Genomic DNA, 27,315 nt, shown 5'->3' with positions numbered 1-27,315 from the left:
CCATCCCTGGAAGTGTTCAAGGCCAGGTTGGATGGGGCTTGGAGCAACCTGGGATAGTGGGAGGTGTCTCTGCCCATGGCAGGGCACTGGAAGGTCTTTAAGGTCCCTCCCAACCCAAACCATTCCATGATCCTGTGATTCTGTGAACTACAAACCCTCTTCATAGCTTCATTGTGCTTACAGGACCTGAGAGATACTTCCTCTAACAGAGTTCAGCTGTGTGTGGGGAGAGGGTTAGAGGATTTCCTTACCAAAAAAAGCAGTTAAATCCAGTATCCCCTCCTGCTTTCTTTGGAGTTCTAGCCCCACAGCCCCCCACCCACACATACACACCTGTCAGGGGGTTCAGAAGGGCTCCTGCACTACCACACTGGGTGTTACACCTGGTGCCAAGCAGATGCTGTGCTGGCCTCCTCTGCTCCACTTCCTCCACTGTTTGGAGAAATTAGAGCAGCAAACAGTTTTTAAATCTTTTTAACTCCTCCACAGCCAATCCATTCTCAGACCACCTTACAACCAGGCTGCAAGAGCTGTTCTCTCCTTCGCACCAGCAGCCAGCTCACACAAAGGGTGGGTGACATTCAGGCACCCAAGTTGGCTTATTTCAAGACAAGAAGGAGGGAGCAATCACATCAGCCCGAGGCTGGGCTGTGCAGTGGCCATGGAACCACAGTGTCCCCATCCTCTCAGGGGAGAGGAGTGACAGAACCTGGAGGGGCAAAGGGTGAAGCCAGAGCTGCCAGCTTAGAGAGGGGTTTAGACATCAACAACATCTTTTTATTAAACAACCAGACAGAAACATGAGCTATTTTCACCTTTGTGAGCTGACTCCACAGTGAAGTTCCCTCCCCAGCATCCAACACCTGGATTCTTGGACTGTTTCCTCACAGAGGAGATGCTGAGTTTGCTCAGTCACATGAGCGAATGGGAGGCACCAGCCTGGAGCTGGCTCAGGGATCCTGGTGCCATGGTGCAGACACGTGTTAACGAGGAACAGCCAGACTGTGCTCACACCCTTCACTTCTGTGACAGCTGTCTGTACAAGTTTAGAGTCAGAAGCATAACTTCAGGATCTCCACTTTTTATGTCAAGAGCTTGCAGGAAGCAGTCCAATGCCTCCTGGAGTTTCCCATCATTCTGAAGTTTCTTCCCACTGTACACCAAGGTGTCATAATCTCCCACAGCAGGAGAGGAATTCTGACCAACCTCCTTTTCGGAGCTGCTTTCCTGGGTGAAGTAGTCAATCTGCTCACCCGACTGGAGCTCAGGGTCACCAGTGGATTCCTCCTGAGATGACTCCGTCTCCTCCGCCTCGGACTGCTCAGATTCCTCACTATCTACATGGGAGGACTCTTCACCTGTATCAAGTGTTTCTCCACTAGGTTCTTCTTCAGTCTCAGCAGATCCCCCAGTACATTCCTCAGCTTCTTCTTCCACAAGCTTGTCTTGCTCCTCATCAGTGTCATCATCACCTTCTTCACCGGTGGTTTCCATGATTTCCCCAATATCCTCCACCTCATCTACTACTTGGTTGATGAATGAGCGCCTGGAAGCATTAGACCTGCTACCACTGTTACTTAGTTGAGGAGAAAAGATGGCTCTAGCCCTGCTTCTGTCACATTTAGGGGTGGATGCGCTAATTCCTTCCAGAAGTTGGTGCCCAAGGCTATCCAGGGGAGAGGAGGGAATTTGTTCAGGCTGCTCTTCACTCTCGCTGTCTGAAGCAATTCTGTTTAAGCATTTCCTCCTACTAAAAGTAAAGAGACCACTGCTTTCCTCCAATGCTTCACTCCCTTGCAGGGAGGCGTTTGGTTCTTCCTCATCTGCGGGACAGGGTTTGCCACAGTTACTGTTCTCACTCAGCTGACTTTTGTTTGGAGATTCTTTGGTTGGAGATTGACACAAACTTTCTGCCTGGAGTTGGAAGCTCTCGTTGGGGTGTTCCACTGACCCTTCCCTATTTGAGGCATCCTTCCATCCCTCTTCAGACTCTTCCAAGACCAGATTGAAGTCAACCTGATCCTGGAGAGAAAGCACAGATGTGTCCTCCAAGTTGTCTTCCAGCACACGAGACTTGCAGAGCCCACCATGGATTTCTGGTGTGACATTTGATAAGCTCAGCACTGCAGAAGTGGAAGCTGCCTCAGGAACGTCCTTCTGCTCTGTCCCCAGGGCAATGTGCGGGTCAAGTACCTGAACTGACATTTCTGCATCCCTTTCAGGATTGTCAGCTATGCCAGACTCGTTGGAGGAATGCTGATGATGCCCAGACAGGTCATTCCCTGCCTTAGCCAAGCTGTCTGAATGTACATGGGAATGCTGTTTCTCTTGGAGGCTCCGACTCTCTTTCTCAAGTGCAGGGGATGATGGTATAATGCTGGATTCGAGATTTTGCTCAGATTCTTGTATATCACCTTGTTCTGCTGCCTTGTGGGTATTAAGCAGCTCTGTCTCTATAGTTGACACATCTTGTGGCAGTTTCTGCTCACTCGAGTCATCAATAGTTAGAGTTGTCATTTTGGAGCTGACATCAAGTACCTGGACCTCCTCATCCTCTGTAAAGTCAATAAATTTGTCTTTTTCATGTGCATCAGCTACTGGTGGTGAAATAAAGTGATTTTTGTCATTCACCCCCGGAGACAACTTCCTGGGTCCAGAAACCAATCCTGGTGGTCTCTGCCACTCCTCTTCACAGGCACTTCTGATCCCCTCCATCCTCTGGTCTCTGAGCTGGGACTCCAGCTGGACCAGCTCATGGGCTTTCTGTACCCTCCGCTGGATGTACTCATGGGCTTCCTCGCTCTCCACTTGCTCCTCATGAGCAGTGTCCTTCGTGTAGATCAAGTCGTGGTCAGAAATGCCAAACATCGCCAGCGAGTGCAGGTAAGCAATGTGCTCGTCCAGCTGCGTGTCGGACTTCCTCTGCATGGCGTGCAGGGACTGCAGCTGGATCTGAGTCACAGACGTCCGAGTATCTTCCAGCGTGAAGAGCTCCCTTAGTTCCTGTTTGGAGAAATAGCGGAACGGGTTCTTTTTGTCACCAGTGGTCTGTCTGATTAACGAATCCTTAAACACCTGCCGCCTGTATATCTTCTCTTCCACAGTGCCGCAGGTGATCAGCCTGTAAATCACTACGTTCTCTTTTTGCCCGATCCTGTAAGCTCTGTCCACAGCCTGAGCATCAGTCGCTGGATTCCAGCTGGGATCAAAGATCACCACTCGGCTGGCTGCTGTCAAGGTTATGCCGACGCCCCCGACCTGCGTGGTGAGCAGGAAGACAGAGTAGTCCCTGTTGCTCTGGAAGGCACTGATGCGCTTCTCACGCTCCGTCAAGTGGGTCACCGTGCCATCAATGCGCAGGATCCGGAATTGTCGGCGAGACAGGACGAGCTCTATGATATCCAGCATCTTCCTCGACTGTGAGAACACCAGGGTTCGGTGTCCCTCTTCTCGCAGTCGTTCGAGCAGTCCCACGAGGAACTGCATTTTCCCAGACTCCTGGATCATGGTCTCATCAGAGAGGTGATCTATTTTATTCGCACCTGAAAGCATATCTGCTTCGCTCCTATGATCCTGCTCAAAGTACTCCTGCTCTTCCAAGCCCAGCTGGATACAGGCTCTTGCAGACAGAAGCCTGGGGTGGTCACAGAGCTTCTTCAGGACTGTCAGCTCAGCCAAAGGTGATCGGGTTGTCATCAGCACTTCCTTCACGTGATCCAGGCAGAGAAAGTTCCTGTATATTTCTTCCTGTACCGGTGCCAGATACACCCACACAACAAAGTCATTTTTCCTAGTGAGAGATGGCATGATAGGAGCCCTGTTCTCACTTGGATCCTCAGGAAGAGGAGCATCTGCTTTATCAGCAGAATAGCTTTTGATGTCTTCCTTAGTTCTTCTGAGGAAATAGGGCTTTATAATGGCCATGAGATTCTCTGATATCTTTAGCCCCAGCACTTTCTCACCTGGAGTTGCATCCTTCTCCCTCGCCCTGGTAATAGGATTCTCGTATTCCATTTTAAAAGTTTTGGCTGTTCCCAAGAGGGAGCCTTGGCAGGCAAAGTCAAACAAGGACCACATTTCCCGCAGGTTGTTCTGCACAGGGGTGCCTGTGAGCAGGACACGGTGCCGGGCTGGGATCGCGTACGCACACTTCGTCGTCTTGTTTGATGAGCACTTGATCTTATGTGCTTCGTCAAGAATGACGTAGTCCCAGACAAACTCCTCCTCGTGGCGACTGGCCAGCTGCTTCCAGTTGTTAATGAGCATATTATAGCTCGTAATGATGATGCCATTCTTCCTCTGAACCCTCTCCAGGTTCCTGGTGCGCTCCGCCTTGCTGGTGCCGTGGAACTCCTTGACACGCAAGCCAGGGGTCCAGCGAGCGAACTCGGCCAGCCAGCTGCTGACCAGGGTGGTGGGCATGATGAGCAGGACATGCTGGATGAGCTCGGCGTCGAACATACCCGAGAGGAAGGCGATGACCTGGATGGTCTTGCCCAGGCCCATGTCATCTGCCAGGATGCCACCTGGCCTGCCCTCCCGGTGCAGGCGGTACAGGAATGCAACGCCTTCCCGCTGGTGCTGGAACAGCTTCTCGTGCATCTCCCCGTAGATCAGCAGGCCGCTGCCGCACACATCCACGAAGCCTTCATCCTCCTCCTCCTCCTCCTGCCCTTCCTGCTCGGCCGCCGCCGCTGCCAGCGCCTCCTCCACCCGCTGCATGCGGCCTCGCAGCTTCTCGCTGGGGCGGATGGCGGCCGCCAGCCGGAACAGCCGCAGCGCCTCTTCCAGGTCCCCATCGCCCGCCGCTGCCTTCGCGCTGGTCACGAACCTGCGGGAGTCACCGTGAGCACCGCGCGCCCGGGCCCGGCCCGCAACCGGGGGAGGTTGGCCCGCCACCGCCACCCCCGCTCTGGGGCCGCCTCTGCTCGCCCCGGAGCCCCTCGCCCCCGCCGCTCAGTCCCCGCACACCGCCCGGCCCGGCCCGGCCCGGCCCCGCTCACCCCCGGTACCGCTGCTCCTCGTCCGCCGCCTGCCCCGGGGCCGAGGCCGCCATGGCGCTTCAAACCCGGTTCTTCCCGTCCTGCACCGCGTCACATGCAAATCACCTCGGCTCGCAGCCAATCAGCACGGGGGCGGGAGCAAAGGGGCGTGGCTGCGCGCTGCCCCGGGAGGGCGGGGGACTCGGGGACCGGTGCCGGTCCCGTGCTGTCCCCGCCGTGCGAGAGGCGAGGCGAGGTGCGGGGCACCCGGCGGGAGTCCGGAGGACTCGCAACTGCCCTCGTCCCCGGTGCGCTCCCGCTTCCCGCCCCGCTGCGGGTGCAGCCCCGGGGCCCTCCGCCTCGGTCAACGGGCGGTGGGGTCCGCCCGCCGGCAGGGGGCGCGGGGGGCGGTGGCGGGCGGCGCTCTGCCCCGCTCTGCCCCGCGCCCGTGACCGGCGCGGAGTCTCCGGGAGACCGAGCGCCGCCATGGAGGCGCGCGCCGCGGGCCGCGGCCTGCTCGTATCCACCGGGAGCGGCGGGACCGGGAGCGGCGGGGCCGGGCGGGCGGGCGGGGCGGGGCGCGGTGCGGAGGTTTCCTTAGCTGCGGCGCAGAGCGTTGCCGGCGCGGAGGTGCGGGCCGGGCGGCGGGAGCCGTGTGTGCTCGGCCTGGCGCGGCGGGGCGGCCGCTACGGGTGAGTGCGGGCCGGGCGGGGATGGGGCGCGGGGGTTCGGCCCGGCCCGGCTCGGTCGGTGCTACGGCCGCCGTGACTCTCGGGAGCCGAGCGTGCCTCCGGCGGTCTCCACTCATCCTCCGGCCGTGCCTTGCCGGGGCTCCGCCGGAGCCGCAGGGTTGGAGTTTGTGTGGTTCTGGATCTGCCCCGCGCCAGGCAGAGTTGAACAGCTCTTAACTTCTCCCCACGGGCACCCGCGTCCTGCGCGGTCCCACCTGTGTTGCTTTTTCCTTGTTCCTTCCCCGTCAGTACAGCGATAGCAATCAAACACCGTGTCTGTGTACACACGGCTCCCGCGGCTGTTTGTGTGTGTGTATGTGAGAGAACAGGGCGTTGCTGCCGGGTTTTTACAAGTCTTTTTTTTTTTTTTTTCTGTCCGCAGGATCGTTATCCACTCACAGGAGAAAGAAAACTCCGATCCGGATTATATTCCCATCAACAGCCGCTTTAAGTGTGTGCAAGGTACTGACTGCTGGGGGGAGGGTGGGAATCCACTGCTGTTCGTCCACAAACTCAAATTTAGTGGTGTTTCCTGACGTGCCTCCTGAGCAGGTGTGGGTTGTGTGCTTCCCCGTGAGACTGCAACTCACAGTTTATGGAATCCCCTTGTTCCTCATCCAAGTGGTTTGTCATTCCATGTCAGCATGTAGTTGTGAGGAACTTGGCTGGCCCCGGTGCGTGGTGGGCTTGCAGGGGCTGGAATTTGGTGTCTAGTGGTGTCTGTCTCTCTGGCTTCTCTGTCGTGTCGAGAGTTGGGAACTTTTGCCTGATTCCTGCATGTTCGGATCTAAATTTCCATAAGGTCTGGCAAGCTCTCAGCTCCCAGCAGTTGGATCGGGAAGGGCTTTAGGCCTTGGCTTGGAAGGACTTAAATAGCTGCAAGTGTCCTTGGGGCAAATCCTTGTCAGGAATAAAAGCAACTTTAGCCAGATTGGCTCATTTCCTTCTGTGCAGCTCAGTGAGGTTCTACCCCTGGTCTTGCACTGTAGAGAAGCTCTGAAGTTCCTTGTCAGGTTGGTCTTTTCCAAAGTAGCTGCACTGATGGGGAAAAACCATCCAAGTGTGTGAGAACTCTGTGTGCTGGGAATCTCCCTGGGACACTTGGTAGGAGGTGACTGTCTAGGTTCTCTGTGCCAGAGCTGTTAGGAATGTACGTAAATTAGTGCTGTTTGTTCCTCTTTCAGGACTCTTTGTGGTTTATAGCAAGCAACGTGATTATTTAAGTCCTCAGTTACTGCAGCATCTAGCATGAGCTGTCCTGATCCTGTTTTTCTCTTTTCCAGAGGCAGAAGAAACTCTGCTGATTGATATAGCTGCGAACAGTAAGTTTTACAAGGGCAGTGGTGTGGCTGACCTGTCAGGGAACAGCTGCCAGGTGCTTGTTTCACCTTCCCAGTCTTCCCCCAGGCTCTGTGTTTGTCCTCTGCTCAAGCCAGGATTGTTTTCCCTCTGATGTCATCTGGCTCTGCCAATAACCACTCAGTTATTGCAACGGACAGGGCCTGAAATGCAAATGATTGAAACATTTGCAATTTTCCATACTGCTTTTAGAGCTCCTCTCTGATAGATTGCAGTAGGGAGAAGGATTCCTAAAGCCAGAAGAACCTGCTGAGGATACCCCAAGCAGGGTGGGGGGATTTGAGAAGCGCAGGGAGAGTAACTTAGGTGCGGGTTTCCATCAGAAACAACATCTGGAAGTTGTGTGTAAAGCCTGGTGACCGACTGTGAGCCGGCCTGGGCTGACTCTGTGAGTGTGTTTGAAGCAGGCTGCAAGGTCCGGATACAGGGCGAGGAGACACCGGAGCGGCTCTTTGAGATCCCCGACGAGGAGCACTGCTTGGGATTCCTGTCCGAAGTGCAGAGCATCCAGGAGGGTGAGCAGAGCTGCACCTCTGTGTGTGTGATATCCTCTGACTTGTCAGCAGTTTCTGACAGGGTGGGGTTTGTTCCAGCCCACCTGAAAGCTTCTCCTGAACCCAAGGACGGAGCCATCTGGCATCAGGTGGAGAAGAGCCTCCCGGGTCTGTTGCAGGCCTCTCCTCCAGGTACAGTTGGCTTTGCTCAGGGGCATGTGCAGTGCTGGGGTGCTTGGGGTGGGACCTGGACCTGACCCTGCCCTTGGCAGCCTGGCCTCTGCTCCCTGGTCTGTTCATTCCTTCCTGAGTGCTCTTTTCTGCCTTAGTTTGTGTGTAGTAAGCTCCCTGCTGCCTTGACTTGTGATTAGTGCCCCTTTCTCCCATTCCCTGAGTCACACAGTTGATAAATTCCTGTTATCATTTGGGGTTTTTTTGCTTTCTGTGGAGTTATATTTTTTCCATCTTGATCAGAGCTGTTTCAGATTGTTTCTCAGGGCATTGTGCTTGGATTTTTCATTACAGGAGCTCTGGGGTTTGAGGATGACTTCAGCACTCTGAGCCTAGAAGAGAAAAGGAATATGCAAAACCACCAAGCGGGATCTCGGCGGGAGCCCCCACCTCCTCCTGTTCCTCAGAACAGACAGTAAGTAACACAGGGCATCTGTTCCCTTTTTTACTTCTCTTCCTAGACAGCAGAACAAGTTCTAGTGCTGTTTTTACCTCCTTCCTAGATTTCCCCGAGAGAGAGAAGGTACATCCAGAGACCAGCCCAAAGTGACCAACACAATGCGCAAGATGTTTTTGCCCAGCACACAGTCGGGGCAGAGAGAGGGTCTCATCAAACACGTGCTGGCCAAGAGGGAGAAGGCCTACATCAACTGGCACAACTTCAGGTGAGAGTGGGGAGGAAGGGACAGAGCTGTGGGATCTCTGCTGTGAGCTCAGATCTCACCCAGGTTTATATCCTGGCAGCTTCTGATGGATGGCAGCTCAAGTGGCCAGTGAGGATGGTACAGCCCGAAAGTCACCAAGTGCCCATGGTGCAGCTGCTCCTATTGTGTCTTCTCCCTGTGTGTGTCAGATCTCCTGAGCCTCAATGAGGCTGGAGCAGTTGGGCAGAAAGGGTGAAGGTAGATGTCCCACCATGCTGTCCTGATTTTGCCCTACATGACATGGTGCTAAAAGACCCAGATGTTTGCTGGTGGTATGTCTTAGTCCAGGAGGGGTGTCACTGGGAGTGACTCACACCTGGGAGAATTTTTTAAGGAGAGGCTGGATAGCCTCAGCCTGGAGAAAAGGAGGCTCAGGGGAGACCTCACTCTATACAACTCCCTGCCAGGAGGGTGGAGCCAGGGGGAGTCTGGCTCTGCTCCCAGGTAACAAGTGACAGGACAAGAGGAAACGGCCTCAAGCAGTGCCAGGGGAGGTTCAGGTTGGACATTAGGAAGAATTTCTTCACAGAGAGGGCTGTCAGACATTGGAAGGGGCTGCCCAGGGAGGCAGTGCAGTCCCCATCCCTGGAGGTGTTCAAGGAACAACTGGATGTGGCACTCAGTGCTCTGGGCGGGGTGACAAGGAGGGGGTTGATCACAGGTTAGACTCGATGATCTTGGCAGTCTTTTCCAACCTCAGGGATTCTGGGATCCTGTGAATTTCAGTTCCCCCCGGCTGGCACAGCCCCACGCAGGGGCAGCTCACAGTGTGTCAGTGTGTGCTCACAGTGTCTGCTCCCAGCCAGGACACTGCTGTGCTGCTGTGGTTTTCACTGTGTTTTCTGATGGTTCAGCTCCTTTTGTGTTGTAGGTTTTTTGTGGGAACGTGGAATGTGAACGGGCAGTCTCCTGACAGCTTCTTGGAGCCGTGGCTGGTGTGTGACACGGAGCCTCCCGACTTCTACTGTGTTGGGTGAGTGGCAGCAACCTAGGTTTACTAATGGGGCTGGTTCTTTGTTGCTCTTGCTGGGATCCTGGAGGGCTATGTTTGGTTTAGGTTCTTGTCATGCTCCCAGAGGCTGCACAGAGCTGAGTTGTGTTGCACAGGAACTGTCTGAGGGCAGAGAGCTGTCAGATGAGGCAGAGGATTGGGTTAAACAAGGCTGGCGTGACATAACCGATTTTCCTGGAGGCATCTGCAGAGCTCCCTGGTTGTCCTCTGCCTAAAGGGGTGCTTCCCAGGGGAGAGGGTTGCTAGGGGGTTATGGGTAGGGTCTCAGAGGCACCATGGGGAAATTGTTCTGCTTTATTTAGCAAGTGGCCATAAGCAGCTGCTCCTCCAAGGGCTGTTGCTGGAGGTTTCGCGTTCCTGTAGGAAGAGGGAGATGTGCATGAGGGCTGAAGGTGCTAAGCTCTTGGGTTTCCAGGTTCCAGGAGCTGGACCTCAGCACAGAGGCTTTCTTCTACTTTGATTCTACGAAGGAGCAGGAGTGGCTGGCTGCTGTGGAGAGGGCCCTGCATCCTCAGGCCAAGTACAAGAAAGTGAGTTCTGCTCAGTGGTGTGTCTTGTCATGGAGCTGGCATGATGGGAAGGAAAAGGGAAAGGGGCTTTCCCTTTCCTCACCTACCCAAGGAGCAGGGCTTGGAGAAACCAAGGGTGGTACTGGGCATGTGTCAAGTGTGCCAAGTTAAATCTGGAGTGTGTATTTCTGCCCCACAGTTGTCGGGGAATATTTTGCTTCGAAGCAGAAATTTATAAAGGTGGGGATCACAATACCTTTATCAAATAGGAAGGTGGTGCCAGGGAAGCAACAGGTTCAAATCCTCTACCTGTGTTACCATCTCACCCTGTAGTATAGAAGCCAGGTGTGTCCTGAGCTGGTAAATCAAATGAATAACTTTTTCCTGAAAGAATGGGATGATTTATGAAAAAAAAAATCTTCCAGAGGCTGTTGCCTTGGGACAGAATTGCTTCAGCTGTGGCAGGACTTTGTTCTGGCTGGTTAAGAGCAAGCCATTGGTTTTACGTCTGCTGTAGCAAACCTTTCTGCTGCAGGGACCAGTCCTAAATATATGAATGGGTTTCCCTGTCCTCCATAGCCCGCGTGTTCAATGTCACACCCTGTCCTGCTTGCTCTGAGCTGAGCTCAGGGGCAGGTGTTACAGGGGGTGAAGCAGGGAACAGAGCACCTAGCTGAGCTGAGACCCGTGGAGGGGAGTCAGGAGTCATGACCTGCAGTGCAGAGAGGCCCTTTTCTTTACTTGAGTTTTGGGTGAATTCCTCCCACCCTGGTGAAAGAGAGAGCACAGGATACGGCTGCAGGAGGGGGAAGTGGCTGAAGCTGTAGATAAGACTTGTGGTCGCTTGTAAATTCCACTTCTGCAGAGCAGACTGGGTGCTGGGCTCTTCCAGCTCTCAGCTTCTTCCCTCACTCCCTAGACTTAATCCCATCTGAAAGTTTCTGTGAGGGTGCAGATTGCACTCAAGAAGGTGAGGCCTTGTCACTGTTTCAGAGTGGTGACCCCACTGTTTTGGAGGTTCAGGAAGATCACAGACTGGGCAGGCGTTGGCTTAGCACGTGTAAAAGATCAGCAGCAAACCCAAGATCCCCACTGGGACACAGCACATGAGCACGGTGTTAAGCCCTGGGGGCTGAATTCTGCAGCAGAGGAGAACAACTCAGCTCCAGAGAGAAGCCCTTTGCTTTAGGGAACGAGTGTTTCCTGAAAACCAATTGACTTGTACAGCTCAGAGATGCCTTTTGATACCCCATGCACGTCTGCCTCGGGGAAATAACATCTTTGTCCATTCCCCTTTGCATGTGCCACTGGCTCTGCTGGAGTTAGGAGTAAGCCAAGGTGAGCCCTGACTCCCAGCTGCACCTGCAGCCTCAGCACAGCCACAGCTTTACACCAGAACCGGCTGGAGCACTCAGGGTCTTCTCTGGTTGTGCTGACAAAGGCTGAGACCTCACCAACAGACCTGCTGTGTATTTATTCAGTTTCTCTTACCTCATCCTGTTGTAGAGAAGCACCAGCGTGGGGAATGCAGTGAGCTCAGCACAGCTCACAACTCTGGGGAGCGACAGATTGACCCCCAGAACCTTCCTGTGGGACAGGAGGCCCTTTCAGCAATGTTATTAAATTTAGGGATTGAGTACAGAACATGATGAGGAACAGGGGGAGCCAGAGCAGCAGAGCATCAGACAGAGCAGGCAGATCAGAACTGCATTCCCCCTGCCTCTCTGGGAACTCAGGATCCCGTTTATCTTCGCAGGTGCAAATGGTCCGTCTGGTTGGGATGATGTTGCTCGTATTTGCTAAGAAGGATCATCTGAGCAATATCAGAGAGATCGTGACGGAGTCTGTGGGCACGGGAGTCATGGGAAAGATGGTGAGTCACCTTGGCCAGCTTGTTGCTTCCCTGTATCCATGCGAGAAGCAGCACAGCTTGTTTTTGTTTACCTGTACCATCCCTGTCCCCTCCCTGTGCCACACCTGACTCCTGCTCTAACCCCACTGGTACCTGCTGTTCCCAGGGCAACAAGGGCGGTGTGGCCGTGAGGTTTGTGTTCCACAACACCACCTTCTGCGTCGTCAACTCCCACCTGGCTGCCCATGTGGAGGACTTTGAGCGCCGAAACCAGGATTATAAGGACATCTGTGCCCGGATGAGCTTTGAGACCCCCGATGACAGCCTGCCTCAGCTCAACATCATGAAACACGAGTGAGTTGTTGTTATTGATGTTTTCCCTTTTGAAGAGGTGTTGGTTTACCCAAATCGAGCCAGAATTGCAGCAACAGGAGGTTTCATGCAGATAAGTTTTCTGGCTTGATAAAATAACTAGAAGTGCCAAGGGCTGTGTTGTTCTGCAGCTCCTGCAGACAAACTGTGGTCACCTCCTCATTGCGCTGTCCCCAGCGTCCCTCTCCTTGCATTTGTGTGTAACTCTTCAGCAGGCCTAAACAGAATACAAACGACTGGTAATTCTGTAGTTAATATTTAAACCATTTAAAAAAAAAAAATAAAATGTAGAGTGGATTAGTACAGAAAATACTTCAACTATTAGATTATCCTTGATAATCCACTAGTGCAAATGTTGAGGTTTGACAAAAAAAACCAGGAGGAGTTCTGGTACTAGAGGGGGGGCTAAATTTTAATCTTTTAATCAACCCTTTATGGAGTAAAGAGTGGGTCTCAAGAGTGTTTCTTTAGCTGCTGGTAATGACAAGGCTGTAGGTCCCTTTGGAAACCTAGAGAGGAGCAGGGCGGGAGTGAGCGCTGGTGAGCTGTGGCTAATGGCTGAGATGGGAAACAACATCCAGAAGGTTGTAAACTCCACAGGAATCTAACTCTGCTCCTGCCAATTCTGCATCAGTTGGTCTTTGTTGGGCAGATGGTGCAGCAGTAACCTGCTCTGGTTGAATGAAAGGCAGTGAAAAACCAACAGGTAAAACCGGGATGTCACACGGGGTGTGACCCTGCAGATACAGGTGCCTCTCCTGCCCAGCTGGCTGACAGGCAGGCTCTGCTTACTGAGCTCCATCACTTCCCTCTTCTGAACATGTGAAGAGCCTGAATACCAGCTAGATTTTGTGTGAAGCTTGGTGGGATAACTGGTTTCACTTCATTAGAGGGTCAGTGCTGTTCTCTAGCTTTTTTTGGGCTGAGGCAAACTCATTATCTCCCAGTAAACTAAGTCTTCAATCCTTGGAAGATTCCACAGGAGATGGACTTGGTCCTGTAGGATCTGCTGCCACTAGAAATTTCTGCTTTTGGACTCGATCTTTCGTGTCTTCTTTTTTGTCTTCCACATGTCTCAACCATAATATGATTTAAAAAAGGGAGGTGTTAATTGCTGATCTGCTCTGAAATTCTTCCCTATGAGGGTGGTGAGGCTGTGGCAGAGGTTGCCCAGAGAAGCTGTGGCTGCCCTTGGACACCTGGAAGTGTCAAAGGCCAGGTTGGATGGGGCTTGGAGCAACCTGGGATAGTGGAAGCTGTCCCTGCCCATGGCAAGGAGGTGGAACAAGATGAGCTTTAAGGTCCCTTCCAACCCAAACCATTCCATGATTCTATATGTCTTTGTTTCCAGTGTTGTCATCTGGCTGGGAGACTTGAACTACAGGCTGTGTCTACCAGATGCCAGTGAAGTGAAGAGTCTCATCAGCAAGAACGAGCTTCAGAAGCTGCTGACATATGACCAGGTCAGTGAACTCACTCACATTTCCCCCGTCCTTGAGGGGTTGTCTTGGTTTAGGATATGCCTGTGCTTGGAAGGAGCTGGCAGACATGGAGCTGGGGAAGGGGCTGGAGCACAGGTTTGATGAGGAGCAGCTGAGGGAGCTGGGGGAGCTCAGCCTGGAGAAAAGAAGGCTCAGGAGGGACCTTCTCACTCTGTGCAGCACCCTGACAGGAGAGTAGATCCAGGTGGGGATCAGGCTCTGCTCCCAGGGAACAAGGGACAGGAGCAAACGGCCTCAAGTTGCACCAGGGGAGGTTTAGGTTGGATATTAGGGAAAATTTCTTTCTGGAATGCGCTGAACAGCCCTGGCACAGACTGCACAGGGCAGTGGTGGAGTCCAGTCCTGAGAGGATTTAACAGACGTGTAGATGTGGCACTTGGGGGCATGGGTTAGTGGTGGCTTGGCAATGCTGCAGGAACAATTGGACTCAATGGTCTTGGAGGGCTTTTCCAATCTAAGTAATTCCATGACACTCTGTAAGAAGGGTCTATAGACATAGACACTGGACCCTGACGGAGCTCTGGGTGCACTGGTGGCATCAACCCCCTGAACAAAACCAGATTGTCCATACTGGATTAACTGGGTGACTCAGGCATTTGCCATGGAGGTGTGTCTCTGTCTCAGTGCAGGAGTTCTCTCTTATGTACAAACTACAAGCTGAACACAGGAATTTGTAACAGCAACAAAAGCTGCTGTGATCAGTGTTGTGGAAGAGGTATTGATTTGGAGCCCAAATCTGCTCAGCTAGCTTGACCTGAATTCTGTGCTGTCGCCTTCCCCACTCAGCACTTCTCTGCAGCACCCTGAAACCCAGGGCAGGTACCTTTCAGGTGAAGGATTGCTCCTGTGAAACCCAACTGCAGTTGTGCAATATCACCTCTGACACAGTTTAACAGTGAATCTCATTCTGCTCTGTAGCTCGTTTCTGTTGTGCTGCAGAGCTTCGTGCAGGAAACAGCTGTGGCTTAGGTTTCAGTGAGGAAAACAAAAAACAACCAGGAGATTTTTCAGAAGAGGAAACGAGCGAAGGAGGGTGGTGTCAGGTTATCAACCGAGCGCAGTCCTAGAGGCTCTTGCTAAAATGGTTGGCAGAGAAAGTTTAATAATAGTGACCTTGAGCCTGAAAAACTAATGAAGGCATTCAGCACAAGCAGAGCAGTTAGTATTTCCCTTAACTCTTATTTGATGCTGCCTGCATGGCTTGGTGCCCATTGGTACTCAGTCTGTTTGGAAAACATTCCACTGATGAGTTGAATTTTTACCTCTCTTAAAGGTGTGAGGTCTGAGAGGCAATTTGGGGATGTCTGTGAATTCCATGGCCACAGGTCGTGGTTGCTCTGCCTGTAGATCTGCTCTCTGACACTGCTGTGTGGGGGAGGGTTGATTTGATTTGGTTTGGTTTTTTTCTTTTTAAAGCTTTCTTTTTTTGCTTTAGCTGAATATTCAGCGCACTCAGAAGAAAGCATTTGCAGATTTCATGGAGGGAGAGATTAAATTCATCCCCACGTATAAATATGACTCTAAAACAGATCGCTGGGACTCCAGGTACACTGGCTGCCACTGGGCTTATTTACTTATGACATAAAAAGCATTTTCTCCCAAAACTTGATTTCCTGCTTCCTAGAGCTGGAAGTACCTGTCAGTGTTGTGTTTGCCCTCCTTTCTTTCCCCTGTTTTCTGCAATGAGCAGCCCCTGTGTATGATGAATGGGCGCATCCCTTAAACCGCAGTTGCTGCCGATCCTGCTGGATGAAGGCAGGTGAAGCATGAGCACAGGGGGCCCTGCACTGGGGGCTTTCTCTTTTACCAGGGACAGGCAAACACATAAAAAGGAATTGCAGAGATAAGGAAACAGGCTCTCTGAGTCACCCTGTCCCCTGACTTGCACACCCACGGGTGGCTGTGCTGTGATAGCAGCCGTGGTTCCTGCTTGATGCCTCCCCCAGACACGGCTGCATCTGCTGCAGGGGCTGCTCCAAAGGGAGAAACTCCCAAGAAGGAGTTTCAGACCATATAGTGATTGGATTTGACTCTGCCTGTGATTATGAATCAGCACAGTAGTTAATCTGAAGAAGGATAACCTAGGATTCAGGCTTCATAACATGATAGTAATCGCTGAGTAGACTTTCCATAGTGGAAACAATAAGTGATGGATCCAGTTGTGGGCAGAAAGATCTGGCGGCAAAAGAAAGTCATGCAGCTTGGGTCACAGCACACATGGCTTCAGGCTCTGGAAGTGGGCTTGACTGAGTCGTTTTGTTTTCCTGATGCTGGAAGGGACAGGAATTTTAGCTGCTGCATCAGAGAAGGGGTAGAGAGCAGAAGAAATAACACAGAATTCAAGTTGGGGGAAGTGATAGGGTTCATCCCATCACTGCTGTGATGGTGGGGGTGGAGGGAGCTGGCTGGCTAGGAAAAGGAACAGCTTAGTTGGTTTGTTAGGACCGTTGGATTTCCCTGGTAATCTCTTTTTCTTTGTAGTGGGAAGTGTCGTGTGCCAGCGTGGTGTGATCGGATCCTTTGGAGAGGAGGGAACATCAATCAGCTCCGGTACTGCAGTCACATGGACCTGAAGACCAGTGACCACAAGCCTGTCAGCGCGCTTTTCCGCATTGGGGTAGGTTTATCCATGTGCTGGGGCAGGATCCCAGCAATTCCAGGCATTCCTTCAGGAGTCAGGACATCTCTGCTAAGGCTGTTGCAAGAGGACAGATGAACCCAACTGAGGTGTGGCTGCTGTGGGGGTGCTGCCTCTGGCAGTACTGGAATGGGGGAGCCCCTGCGTTCTCCCCACCGCATGGAGACACAACAGTAGCCTGTGTCTGGTTGTACCTGTGCTGCCCCAGATGTGTCAACAGACTGTCACTGGTTCACACCTGAATGTGTTTGGTGGTGAGTGGCTGGCAGGACATTTGGGATTCCTGGCTTAGTGAATGGGGACAGTCCATGTCCATTTTTGCTGCCTCCTGCTCTCCCAGAAGGGGTCAGGTCAGAAGGGACCACAGTGGGGCGTCTGGTCAAACCTCCCTGCTCAAGCAGGAAGCACGTGGCAGAGGATTGCATCCAGATGGTTCTGGAATATCTCCGGTGAGGGAGACTCCACACCCTTTCTGGGCAATCTGTTCCAGTGCTCAGTCACTGCACAGGGAAGAATTTCTTCCTCATGTTCAGGTGGAACTTCCTGAGCACCAGTTTCTGCCTGTGGCCTCTTGTCCTATTGCCTGGCACCACTGATGCCTGGTCCATCCTCTGCCCCCTCCCTGCAGTTACTGACAGACATTGATGAGATCTCCTCTTAGTGTCTCTTCCTGAGGCTGAACAGGCCCAGCTCTCTCAGCCTTTCTTGGTCCCAGAGATGCTCCAGCTTCAGCATCTCTGTAGCCTCTGCTGGACCCACTGCAGGAGCTCCATGTTCCTCCTGTACTGAGAAGCCCAGAACTGGACACAGCACTGCAGATGTGCCTCACCAGGACTGAGTGGAATAGGCTGAGTCTCCTTAAAAGAGATTCCCCCAGTGATTTCCCGGTAGTGTGACCAGTGGCCAGACAGACCCTGGTAACATCTGCAGGGGTGAAATGTGTAAGGTTGCAGATGCTGCTTGGGAGTGCACCCAGGCATGTGAACCCTCTCAGCCTTTCAGCTGCACAAGCAAGTGCTCAGAGAAATAGTTCACTTCTGCAGTTTGGTCATGACCAAGAGAGTTCCTGTGAAGCCAATCAGAAGCTTTGCTGAGCATTTTCTGTCTCCCACAGGTGAAGATTGTGGATGAGCAGAAGTACCGGAAGCTGTTTGAAGACATCGTTCGTATAATGGACAGGATGGAGAATGACTTTCTTCCTTCACTGGAGCTGAGCAGGAGAGAGGTGAGGATGAGACCAGAATCACTGTCACTTCCCAAACGCAGCAGCCTTAGAAGTGCCAGAACTGCTTTTAAAGACTTTGGTTCAATGAACTCGATTATAGGAAATTGAACTCTTTCGGTGCGCTCCTCTCAGCCGTGGGGGGCCACAGCAATGTCTGGGGGCCACTGCAGAGTCTGGGGGAGTCTGGATGTGTGCCCCATTGTGGCCACTAACATCACTTGTGTTTTCTCTTTGCAGTTTGAGTTTGAGAACGTGAAATTCCGTCAGCTGCAGAAGCAGAAGTTTAAGATTACCAATAATGGGCAGGTCACCTGTCACTTCTCCTTCATCCCAAAGCTCAACGACAGCCACTACTGCAAGCCGTGGCTTCGGGCCGAACCCTGTGAAGGTTACCTGGAACCAGGTGAGTTGTGTATTGGTGTAGGCTCCTATCCCATCTCCATTCAGTCCCTCCCGTCTCTCCCGTGTCCCATGTTTCTTGCCATCAGCCTTGTCTGTTTGTCTTCTCTTTTGTGGCCTTTGTCCTTGCCATTGTATATTTGTCCTTGTCATCCCTTTTGAAGAGTGTCCGTGTATTCTTGAGATCTCCTGTGTGTTGCAGATGAGAGCACAGATATCTCCCTGGACGTGTACGTCAGCAAGGACTCGGTCACCCTCCTGAACTCCGGCGAGGATAAAATTGAGGATATTCTTGTCCTGCACTTGGACCGAGGGAAGGACTATTTCCTGACCATCAGTGGGACCTACCTGCCCAGCTGCTTTGGCACCTCCCTGGAGGCTTTGTGCCGAATGAAGCGACCGATCCGAGAAGTTCCAGTCACCAAACTCATAGACCTGGTGAGTAGCAGTGTTCTGGAGGAGCTCCTTTAACAGGGAGAGACCTGACTCCTTTCTGATTACTCCCAAGAGCAGGAGTGCCTGCAGCTCAGATTGGCTGTGCTGGCACCGAGCTGAGTGACTTTTCACAGAGCTTGAGGTGCTCTTTTATTCTTCCTCTCCACCACAGCCAATGGCTTTGGACAGCCTATACTTTATCCCTTTTGTCTGAGTAGACTCTAAACATTGTTTGATGGGACAAAAAAGTGATCTCAGCACCTCATGTTGGTGTTAGTGGTGCTGGCAGGCTCAGCTGGGTGGCACTGTGTGTCATAAGAGGTGTGATTGAGGTCCTGTCCTCCCAGGTGCCAGGGCTTCTTCTGCTGTGCCAAGTGCTCCGGGAGCCTTTTCCTTCTGGATGCATTCCCACTGCTCAGGGCAAAGGAGCAAGCAGAAGCAGGAGGACTGAAGGAGGGACTGTGGTGTTGGGTGTGGTGTGCTGATGGGCACAGCTCAGCAAATGGGCCATGTCATGGCCTCTCTGGCCAGTTTCTCCCACACCAACCACAGTGAGAGATAAGGCCTCAGTGAGAGATAATTCATCACTGAGAGATAATTTATCACTGAGAGATATCTCTGTGGTGCAGAGAACTGTTCCTCTCCTCAGCATTCACCAGCTCCAAATATTCCTCCTCCTGAAGCCTATCATGTGCATGTGAGGGGGTGCAGTTCTGCCCTAGTCACCTTTTGTCCTTTGGGTGTCTCTAATGGCCATTTCTGAGATTAAGCCCCATGTTGGGGATGTAATTCTGATTTCCAGGCTGGTTTCATTTGTCTCTCCTGATGGCATTATCTGGCCCTGTTCCAGTGAGGTGCAGCAGCTCCTGAGTTCTAGTCCATGTCCCCATTCTTGTTCAGCCAGGAAAGCCATTTCTTTCTGTTCACCTGTAAGCTCAGCCCTGTTTGAGTCTCTATGCCATGTGATACCTTCTCTCTTCTCTGATTTCTCACAGTCTCACCCTTCCATGAGGGTTTTTTTGTCCAGTAGGCTGCTGCTTTTCCACCTCTGTAGATTTGCCAGCTTCCACTCCCATTGCTTCCACATTTTCCCTTCAGCAGTTGCCCCATGCTTCTTGTTGCCTCTTCCAGTTCCCACCTTTTGTTGTAGGTCTCTACTTTACTTTTCTGACAAGTCCAATACACAGAAAGGTCATTCTTATACTAGAATTTTTACTTTGTAACACACAATCAGGCTAAGCAGGATCCAGGTGGCAGTATACATTTGCCTCCTCAGGTCAAGCAGCTGATCCAGGCTTCAGGCTCTTCAGACTTCTCAGGATTCGATTGAAAGTCAGTCTTGTTCTAGAACTGGATCTGGAGTGTTTCATTGGCCTTGGTGGCTTTTCCACCTGCTTTTTCCTGCTCAGCGCTGAGTGCTCTACCAAGCACCTCTTGCTTGGTAGAGAGAAACTTGGGCCCAGACTCTGTCCTCACAGTCACACACTTACTTTTCTAAGAGTACTTTGAGGCTTCTTCTCCTTCCTTTACCTGTAGATTTCCTTCTCCTGTCACTCACTGAAACATCTAGAAATATAGGAAGCAATCAGCAAAGAGCACGTGCCCCAGTGTCTGCAGCATGGACACATCCCCTGTGTCCAAGGGGAGAGCTATTTTAGGTGTTTTGGTTCTGATCTTACCTGTGAGCTGAGAAATTCTTGGAGACAGACCAAGCTGAGCACTTCCTGCCCCAGGGCAGTGGTGCAGGTGCTGCCTGCTCTGCAGCCCAGAGTGTTTGGGTGCAGTTCCCTGTGTTTAGGTACTGCTCAGGCTGTGTAAGGCCAGCAGTGTCTGTGCCTTAAGAACCACTTTCCCTCCTTCACTTGTGTGGGCTTGTCCTTCCCTGCATCCAGCGTTTTCCTCAGCCTGGCTGGGCTGGAGGTCTGGAGATGCAGGTCAGTAAGGGGCTGAGGCAGGTGGGTGTTGGGTAGCGCAGTATAGATGGGAGTTTGTCTGGAAATGGTTCTCCTGGTTCTCTCAGGAGGGAGACACTGGCACTGCTGCTGACACTTGAGCACTCTCCTTTAGGATTTCAGTATTAGTATCTCATCCTGTTTTTTCTTGGGATCCTATTGTGGGCTTTAAAAAGCCTCTTGAAGAACCTCTGTCAGGAACAGGTGAGTCTCACAGAATGGAGCATTCCGTGCTGAAGGCTCAACATTAGGGAGCAATTCTTCCCTGTGAGGGTGGGGAGGCCCTGGCACAGGTTACCCAGAGAAACTGTGGCTGCCCCATCCCTGGAAGTCTCCAAAGCCAGGTTGGACGGGGCTTGAACAACCTGGTCTAGTGGAAGGTGTCCCTGCCCATGACAGGGGGTGGAACGAGGTGAGCTTTAAGGTCCCTTCCAACCCAGACCATTCCACGACTCTATGAAGAGGTGAGCAGCCAGGCACAGGCAGGTTGGGGGTGGTGAGGCTGGAGATGACTCACCCATTACAAAATGAGCCTGTGCAGGTGGCTGTGTGCCCTCCCAAACCTGTCACTGTGTCCCTCCCCCTGTGCCTCAGAAGAGGAACCTGTGCCAGCTCCTGTTTGGAGCAAGCTGTTCCCAGGAAGAGGCCAGTCTGTTGGTGCTGTGTTAGAACTCAGGGAGCCTCCAAGTGAAGCAGGCACTGCAGAGGCCACAGAGGACCCTGAGATGCTGCTCCCTCCCCATGTGCCCTGTGCCATGGAAGCTGCAGTTGCTCCCAGCTCGGCCTGGGAGTGTGTTTGGGCTGTTCCCAGCCTGAAAGGTTGATCTGCCAAGACTCAGCTTGGACAACCTGCTTCTGTTCCCTCCTGCAGGCTCCGTGAGCAGTGTCCAGCCTGCCCTGGCTGGCACAGGGTTGGCTGTTTGGGGATGCTGAGGGCTTGGCACGCTCCTCCCTGCGCTGTGCTAATGCTCTTAGGCTGCGGCAGCAGCAGCCAGGGTTTGAGCACAAGCCCTCATTTCCCTGACAGTACCCAAAGCTGCTTAGGGGCCCTGCAAGCTCCACAGCTGCCACACACTCAGAAACACAGATTTAGCCCCGGGAATATTTTATCTCCAGCCCGGTCACAAGTGAAGATGGCTAAAATAACATAGGGGCGTTGATTCTGACCAGTGGAAATTCTTCCTGATGGACACGTTTCACCTGCCCATGGCCCAGCTGTTGGCCAGTGCACAGCACCGTCCAAGCCCCTTGGAGGGTTTTCCAGAAATCCTGACGAGGTTGTGCATCATGTGAGCAGGATTGTTGCTAATTGGCAGGCAAATCTCTCACCACAGGTTTAACTTTGGCCTTGTCAGCAAAATGTGTGAAGGACCCGGTGTTCAGTGGGTTCTTGTAATGCAAATTAAGCTTCTGCTTAATCAGAAGAGTTAATCCAAGAGTGCTTTCTCCTTCTTAACCACACTTTTTTCCTCTTCTCTCTTTCCCTCTGCTCTCAGGGAGAAGACAGCTTCTTAGAAAAGGTAACACAAGCAATTGCAGTGTGGCAGTCTGCTTCTCAGTGGTGTGTTTGTAAAGAATGAGAGCTTTTCCCTTGTTTTCTGTGGCAGAGGGAAGGGGAGGGGGCACAGAGGGGACACGGCTGCCAGCAAAGCCTCTTAGCACAGCTGTGGGCTTGATGAGAACGTGGAGGAGCACACAGATCCAAGCCCAACTGAGATGTTAAAACTCACCAAATTTGCTTTTGGGGAAAAACTTACTCTTCTGATCCTGGCAGCAATTCTGGATGTTCCCAGAAAAGATTGACAGCCTTTGGCACACCATGCTTGTAAGGTGGGGTTTACCACAGCACCTTCTCAGACCTGTGGGAAGAGGGCTGGAGCAGGAAACTGAGGTCTTTTGCTCTTTCCATCTTGTGTCCCTGTGGAGGCCGAAGGAAGGCCTTTGCAGGAGGTGGATGTTGCTGCACCTCCTCAAGCAGTGTTGCTGGGGCTGCCAGCTCCAGTGGCCATGATGCCCAAGCAAGATCACTGCTTCCCTTGGCACCCATGCTCTGTGCTGGAGCCAAGCAAGGAAAACATGTCCTTGGGAGAGCAAGTGGGAGATGCCGGGGGTGTTCCCACCCTCCCTACGCAGGCTCTGGCATTTGTAACTTGTTTGAGCTGGCTCTGCGCCGCCTTCCCAGGCTGGGTGAGTTGTTCCTCCCCAGGCTGTTGGTGCAGTGGCAGGGTAAAACAGGAGAGGGAAGGGATGTCCCCTCTCTAAGAGGGGATTGAACTCGGGTGTTAAACCAGATGAAGCTCCCAGACTCCCTCCTGGCGGAGGAGAAGGGAGGAATTTGTGCCTGCCTTCTGGGAACATCCTTCTGTGGGAGCATCTTCCCGTGGGAAAGACACGGCCATGCGTCCCTTCCTCGCACGCGGCAGGAGAGGGCGCTCAGGGCCCAGCCAACTCACAAGACGCCTCCTCCTCCTCTGTCTCCTCCTCCTCTTCCTTCTCCCCCGCCTTGAGGCGCCCTGAGCCTTCTCCTCCTCCTCCTTCTCCTCTTCCGTGAGCTGCTGGGATCTCCTGCTTGGAGGTCTCTGCAGTTCTCCCGGTCATGCCAAGGGCTGCTCCAGCACTCAGCTCTAGCGATGCTCTGGCACAGGGAGTTTCTGTAGAAGAGCCCACAGCCCTGGGAGAGGGTCTGTACTCTCCTCTGTTTCCTTTTAGAGGAATTCTGTGGTGCTCTTGCTTGACACGCTGCTTCCCAACCTTCCTAGTGCACGTGGATGAGCGAGGCAGCCGTGCAGCCACGACCACACATCTGCTGGCTGGGTCGGACCTGGCGGCGTGCAGGGCAGAGCTGTGCTGTGCCTTTTGGCAGCTGGGGCTACTGCCTGTGCCACTGGGCTTGTGACAACCCAGGGTGTCTCTGGGTGCGGTGTGGAAGCTGACCCTGGCTCTGGCTGCTGCCAGGGTGTGCTACAGGGACAGCCATGGCAGTTGTCACCTCAGCTGCCAGCTGGAGTGAGGCGCTTTGTGTGTGGCTTGTGGGCTCCTCTGCTGGTGGCCAGGGTTGTGTTCTTGCTTGTGCCGACCGGTCTCTGGGTGCTTTGGGAGTGCTGGGCATGGCTTTCTCTTTGGAAGGAATGTGAGTGATCATGAAGTGAAGGTAAAATCAAGCCAAGAATATTGATCCTGTTAAAGCTCGATGTGATGGAGATGTCTGAGCTGTGGAGCTCGTCAGCTGCTCCACATGAGTAAGCGGGAACCATGGCAGTGGTTCTGTGTGCTCAGTGAGACTCTCCTTGGGAAAATCAGGGAAGAAGCTCCAGAAATCGGGACTGCTTCAGAGCCCCGAGGGTAACCATGGCTGGAGCACACCGGAGCTGGGGCAGACATGACATCAATGGGATGAGTGGGCCCGGGGGCTGGATCCAACCCAGAGTGGGAGCTCACGCAGCACAAGGACTTGCTGGGTCCCAGTCTCTGTCAGCTGCAGGGTGGGAGCTGGGATGGGGATGGGCCACCCTGGGAGGCCAGAGCCCCCTCCTGTGGGGCTGGGAGGGCTGGGGCTGTCAGGAGGTTGTTCCTGGGGACAGCAGGAAGGGGCAGAGCCAGGATCTACAGAGCAATGGCTGGTGCTGTGGAAGCGAGTCAGGGCCAGAGCAGTGCAGGGTCCTGCTGCCTCCCCTCTCCCACCTTTCCCTACAAGGGAGTAGGAAACAGACTGAGGGACTGAGATAGAGGGACTGAGGTTTCCCTGAACTCTCATGTGCTCTTTGTTCCCAGGAGAAATCCGTCCTGCAGATGGGCTCCCTGGACAGTGAGGAGGCAGGTGAGGTGCCGCTACAGGTGCCGAAGGAGATCTGGCTCTTGGTTGACCACCTGTTCAAGCACGCCTGTCACCAGGTGAGAGGGCCTCTGCCATGCCAGCTTTCCTGGTGACCTGGTTCCTCATAAGCACTTGAAGATCAGATCCAATTTGGTGTTTACAGGGCAGGACTTTTCTGTGTGCTTGAGGCACTGGCTGGGGGTCTCAAGGTTCACCCCACAGTCACCATGTGCCTCAGCCTTTATGGGGAAGATGACTTTGTCCATCCCTGTGCTGTTTTTGGCAGGAGGACCTGTTCCAGACTCCAGGCATGCAAGGAGAGTTGGAGCAGATCATTGACTGCCTGGACACCAGCATTCCTGAGACAATCCGTATCCTTGCCTGATGGATCTCAGTTCTGCTGGGAGAACTTGCTCTCAGGAGAGCTTGTCTGTCACCTTTACCTGGCAGGGTCCATGATGGGTGTGGGCTCCTCTCAGTCCCTGCACAACCTCTCTGGAAGCTGTGTGTGTGCTGGCCAAAGCAGCCAGGGGGCTCTGGAAGCTTCCTCAGGGCTCTGCCAAGCGCAGGGATACTGGGGAGCATGGTCTGGAGAAGAGGCTAATGGAGCAGAGAGCTTCTGTGTGGCCAGAGAGTGGGGAAATGCAGTGTAGGGTGCGTGGAGCAGTGTTCCATATGGATGGGGGACAGCAGAGGAGGAGAAGGAGGAGCAGTTAGGCAGGCAAGAAGTTTGCATGACCTCCAGGGAGGAAGCAGAGGTGAGCACCTGGGGAGGAGGAGAGGGATGGAGCATCTGGGGAGGGAGGGGATCTCTCTGCTCAGCACAGCCCTTGATTCCCATGGGTCCAGCGGGCAGTAATCACTCCGTGGCTGAAGCTCTCCTCATCTTCTTGGAGGCTCTGCCAGAGCCTGTGATCTGCTACGAGCTGTACCAGCGGTGCCTGGACTGGTCACACAACAGCCGGCTGTGCCGACAGGTGAGGGGCTCCTGCTGGCTGGGGGCTCTGCCATGGCCCTGTGCCTTCCTGGGTCCTGCTCCCTTCCAGGGTGCTGGCAAGTGGCTCTGGGAGCAGGCAGCTCTTCTAAAGACACCCCAAGTGAGCCTTGTGTCACCCCGAGCACATGGGGAATAGCAGCCCAGGGGAGGGGACAAGCCACCTCTAGTCCTTAAGGGCTTGAGCACCTGCTCACAGCTACAATTCTTGTCCTTCCTCAGAGGACTGTGAGTGGCTCTTTATAGCTGGTGGGGCAGTAAGCCAGGTCAAGCGTGTCCTTGGGCAGAGGGGGAAGTTTTGGGGCAGTGAGAACTTGTTTGGGGCACTTGTGGGCTGTGGCTCCTGGTGACACTGCTTCTAGGAAAACTGTTTCACCAGGAAAAAGCCTACAAGTGCCATGGTCGCTGGGCTGCAGCTGGGGGTCATTGCTCTGGAGTCCATAGTGCCACATGTGCCCAGTCTACAGCGATGGAAGCTGAGAGAGCTTCCTGACGCCATTTCCTTGCAGGTGATCCTTCAGCTGCCAAGCTGCCACCGCAATGTGTTTCGGTACCTAATGTCCTTCCTCCGGGAGCTGCTCAGGTACTCGGAGGACAACAATGTCAGTGTCGCCATGATCGGTGAGTGGTGTTGCTCTGCTCCGCTTCTGCCGCCCTTGCTCCGTCCCAGCCCTTTTCTGCACCTTCCAAGGTCTCCCTATCTCACCAGTGGCTGATTTTGCCTGCCTCCACAGCTGCCCTGTTCTCCAGCCTCCTCCTGCGCCCTCCGCCCAACCTGATGGCCAAGCAGACCCAGCAGGACCGCCAGCGTGCCATCAACTTCCTCTACAGCTTCCTGCTCGCCGGGGACGAGGAGTGACTCCTGCCGCGTGCCAAAGCCAGGGCCCGCGCTCCAGCCGGGCCTCTCACAGCTCCGAGGGGTAAAGGCTCAAAGCTCTCCAAGTGCCATGTTTACAGTTGGAAGGGATGTGTTCCCCCTCCTTCCCACGCTGTGCCCCAGAGGACCTGCATGCTCATTGCACTGCCATCCACCACTGGAGCCTCTGGCTTCTCCGCAGGAGCCGGGTGGATCTGTTGATACCCGAGCACTGTGCCAGCACCTGTCGTCCTGTGGCTGTGTCACCCGAGTCACGCTTCTCTGTGTCCCCCCATCTCCCTGGAGCCGCTGTGGAGAAGGGTGGGGACGGCTGGTGCTCCCAGAGACCGTGGCACACTGCGTGCCTCCGGTGCCAGGTATGCCTGCTGGTGTGTACAGCACCCCAGACTGGTGTGGGACTTGTGTCACCCTCTGCCACGCAGCCAGCCCCGATGCCGTCACTGTGCTATGGATCGTGCTGTCCCAGGAAGGTTGCTCGGACGTTCGGCCTCCCTCCTTCAGCAGGGCCTTCCCCTCTCCCCTCCCTCCCAGGGCCCCAGCACACGGATCTGTCCCTGCACCTCACATTATGCCCTCACTCTCCCTTCCCCTGCGCTCAGCATCCCTTGGGGACACGGAAGGGCAGGTAGCTTGGAGTGGCCGGGGTCAGGCAGGGCCATGAGCTGCCCTCTGCTTCTCCCAGGCTCTCCTGTGCCTAGCACAGAGCAGGAGGTGGCTTCTGTCCCTCCATCCTGGCTTGCAGGACACGCTGAGTGACCAGGTGCCAGTGGATGGGCTCCATCCCCTCCTCCCCAGGAGGTGCAGGCTTTGGGGGGGTGAAAGGAGCCAGAAATGCACCTTGGGAGCCAGAGGAGCAGCTGTGGGGGCTGTGCTGGGGGGCTGCAGTGTCAGGGTCACACACAACTGGGGAAGGGACACCCCTTGGAACTGGTGACTGAGGGTGCAAGAGGGTGGCCTGTCCTACTCAAACACTAAGAGGCCTGTGGGGCCACATGGCCTTGGCTGAGGGAGGCCAGAGACACGAGGGGAGTGGGCAGTGGGCTGTTGTCGCAGAGCCTCTGCCAGCGCCTGGGCCCAGCCTAGGGTGTCATGTGTCTCCATGGTCCCTTTGCACTGGCTGAGCTACCACGGGCTCCCCTCCCTTCTGCCTATTTTTTTTTCTTTTCCTTAAAATTTTTAAATTACATAATTTATTGGGAAACCATTCGTTCCAAATAAACCTCCGTTGTGCAA

The 27,315-nt window shown here is 53.8% G+C and overlaps 2 protein-coding genes across 5 annotated transcripts; one reads left to right on the top strand and one right to left on the bottom strand.

The window, feature by feature from the left end:
- Positions 1 to 755: 755 nt before the first annotated feature.
- Positions 756 to 5,295, bottom strand: ERCC6L (ERCC excision repair 6 like, spindle assembly checkpoint helicase). The gene is made up of 2 exons (XM_064670345.1): positions 5,004 to 5,295; positions 756 to 4,831 (listed from the first exon to the last, which is right to left on the bottom strand). Exons 1-2 carry the CDS (start codon positions 5,054 to 5,056, stop codon positions 1,018 to 1,020), a joined length of 3,867 nt encoding a protein of 1,288 aa, XP_064526415.1. The 5' UTR covers positions 5,057 to 5,295; the 3' UTR covers positions 756 to 1,017.
- On the top strand, positions 5,040 to 27,315 carry OCRL (OCRL inositol polyphosphate-5-phosphatase). Of its 4 annotated transcripts, XM_064670349.1 has the most exons (24): positions 5,439 to 5,501; positions 5,595 to 5,674; positions 6,096 to 6,175; positions 6,997 to 7,035; positions 7,477 to 7,587; positions 7,666 to 7,758; positions 8,092 to 8,212; positions 8,301 to 8,462; positions 9,373 to 9,474; positions 9,929 to 10,043; positions 11,779 to 11,895; positions 12,041 to 12,228; positions 13,598 to 13,709; positions 15,184 to 15,293; positions 16,230 to 16,365; positions 17,501 to 17,611; positions 17,849 to 18,014; positions 18,213 to 18,448; positions 21,894 to 21,917; positions 24,169 to 24,288; positions 24,498 to 24,582; positions 25,061 to 25,188; positions 25,715 to 25,826; positions 25,940 to 27,315. In XM_064670349.1, the coding sequence occupies exons 1-24, from the start codon at positions 5,469 to 5,471 to the stop codon at positions 26,062 to 26,064; spliced, it is 2,706 nt and encodes a 901-aa protein (XP_064526419.1). In that variant the 5' UTR covers positions 5,439 to 5,468; the 3' UTR covers positions 26,065 to 27,315. The 4 variants fall into 4 exon arrangements, with proteins under 4 accessions (XP_064526417.1, XP_064526416.1, XP_064526418.1 ...); XM_064670347.1 differs by lacking the exons at positions 5,439 to 5,501; positions 5,595 to 5,674 and adding an exon at positions 5,040 to 5,290 and having other exon boundaries at positions 7,480 to 7,587; XM_064670346.1 differs by lacking the exons at positions 5,439 to 5,501; positions 5,595 to 5,674 and adding an exon at positions 5,040 to 5,290.

The sequence above is a fragment of the Pseudopipra pipra genome, chromosome 13 (genome assembly GCF_036250125.1).
Source record: "Pseudopipra pipra isolate bDixPip1 chromosome 13, bDixPip1.hap1, whole genome shotgun sequence".
Lineage (NCBI taxonomy): Eukaryota > Metazoa > Chordata > Aves > Passeriformes > Pipridae > Pseudopipra > Pseudopipra pipra.
This window is presented reverse-complemented; position numbering and strand designations above follow the sequence as displayed.

Excerpts from the sequence above, each read along its gene's own strand:
- ERCC6L (XM_064670345.1), bottom strand. The coding sequence starts at position 5,056 with ATGGCGGCCTCGGCCCCGGGGCAGGCGGCGGACGAGGAGCAGCGGTAC. Across the intron at positions 4,832-5,003 it reads GAGGAGCAGCGGTACCGGGG|GTTCGTGACCAGCGCGAAGG; the intron begins GTGAGCGGGGCC and ends TGACTCCCGCAG.
- OCRL (XM_064670346.1), top strand. The coding sequence starts at position 5,055 with ATGGCGCTTCAAACCCGGTTCTTCCCGTCCTGCACCGCGTCACATGCA. Across the intron at positions 18,015-18,212 it reads TGAAGGTTACCTGGAACCAG|ATGAGAGCACAGATATCTCC; the intron begins GTGAGTTGTGTA and ends TGTGTGTTGCAG. Across the intron at positions 24,583-25,060 it reads CAGCATTCCTGAGACAATCC|CGGGCAGTAATCACTCCGTG; the intron begins GTATCCTTGCCT and ends CCATGGGTCCAG.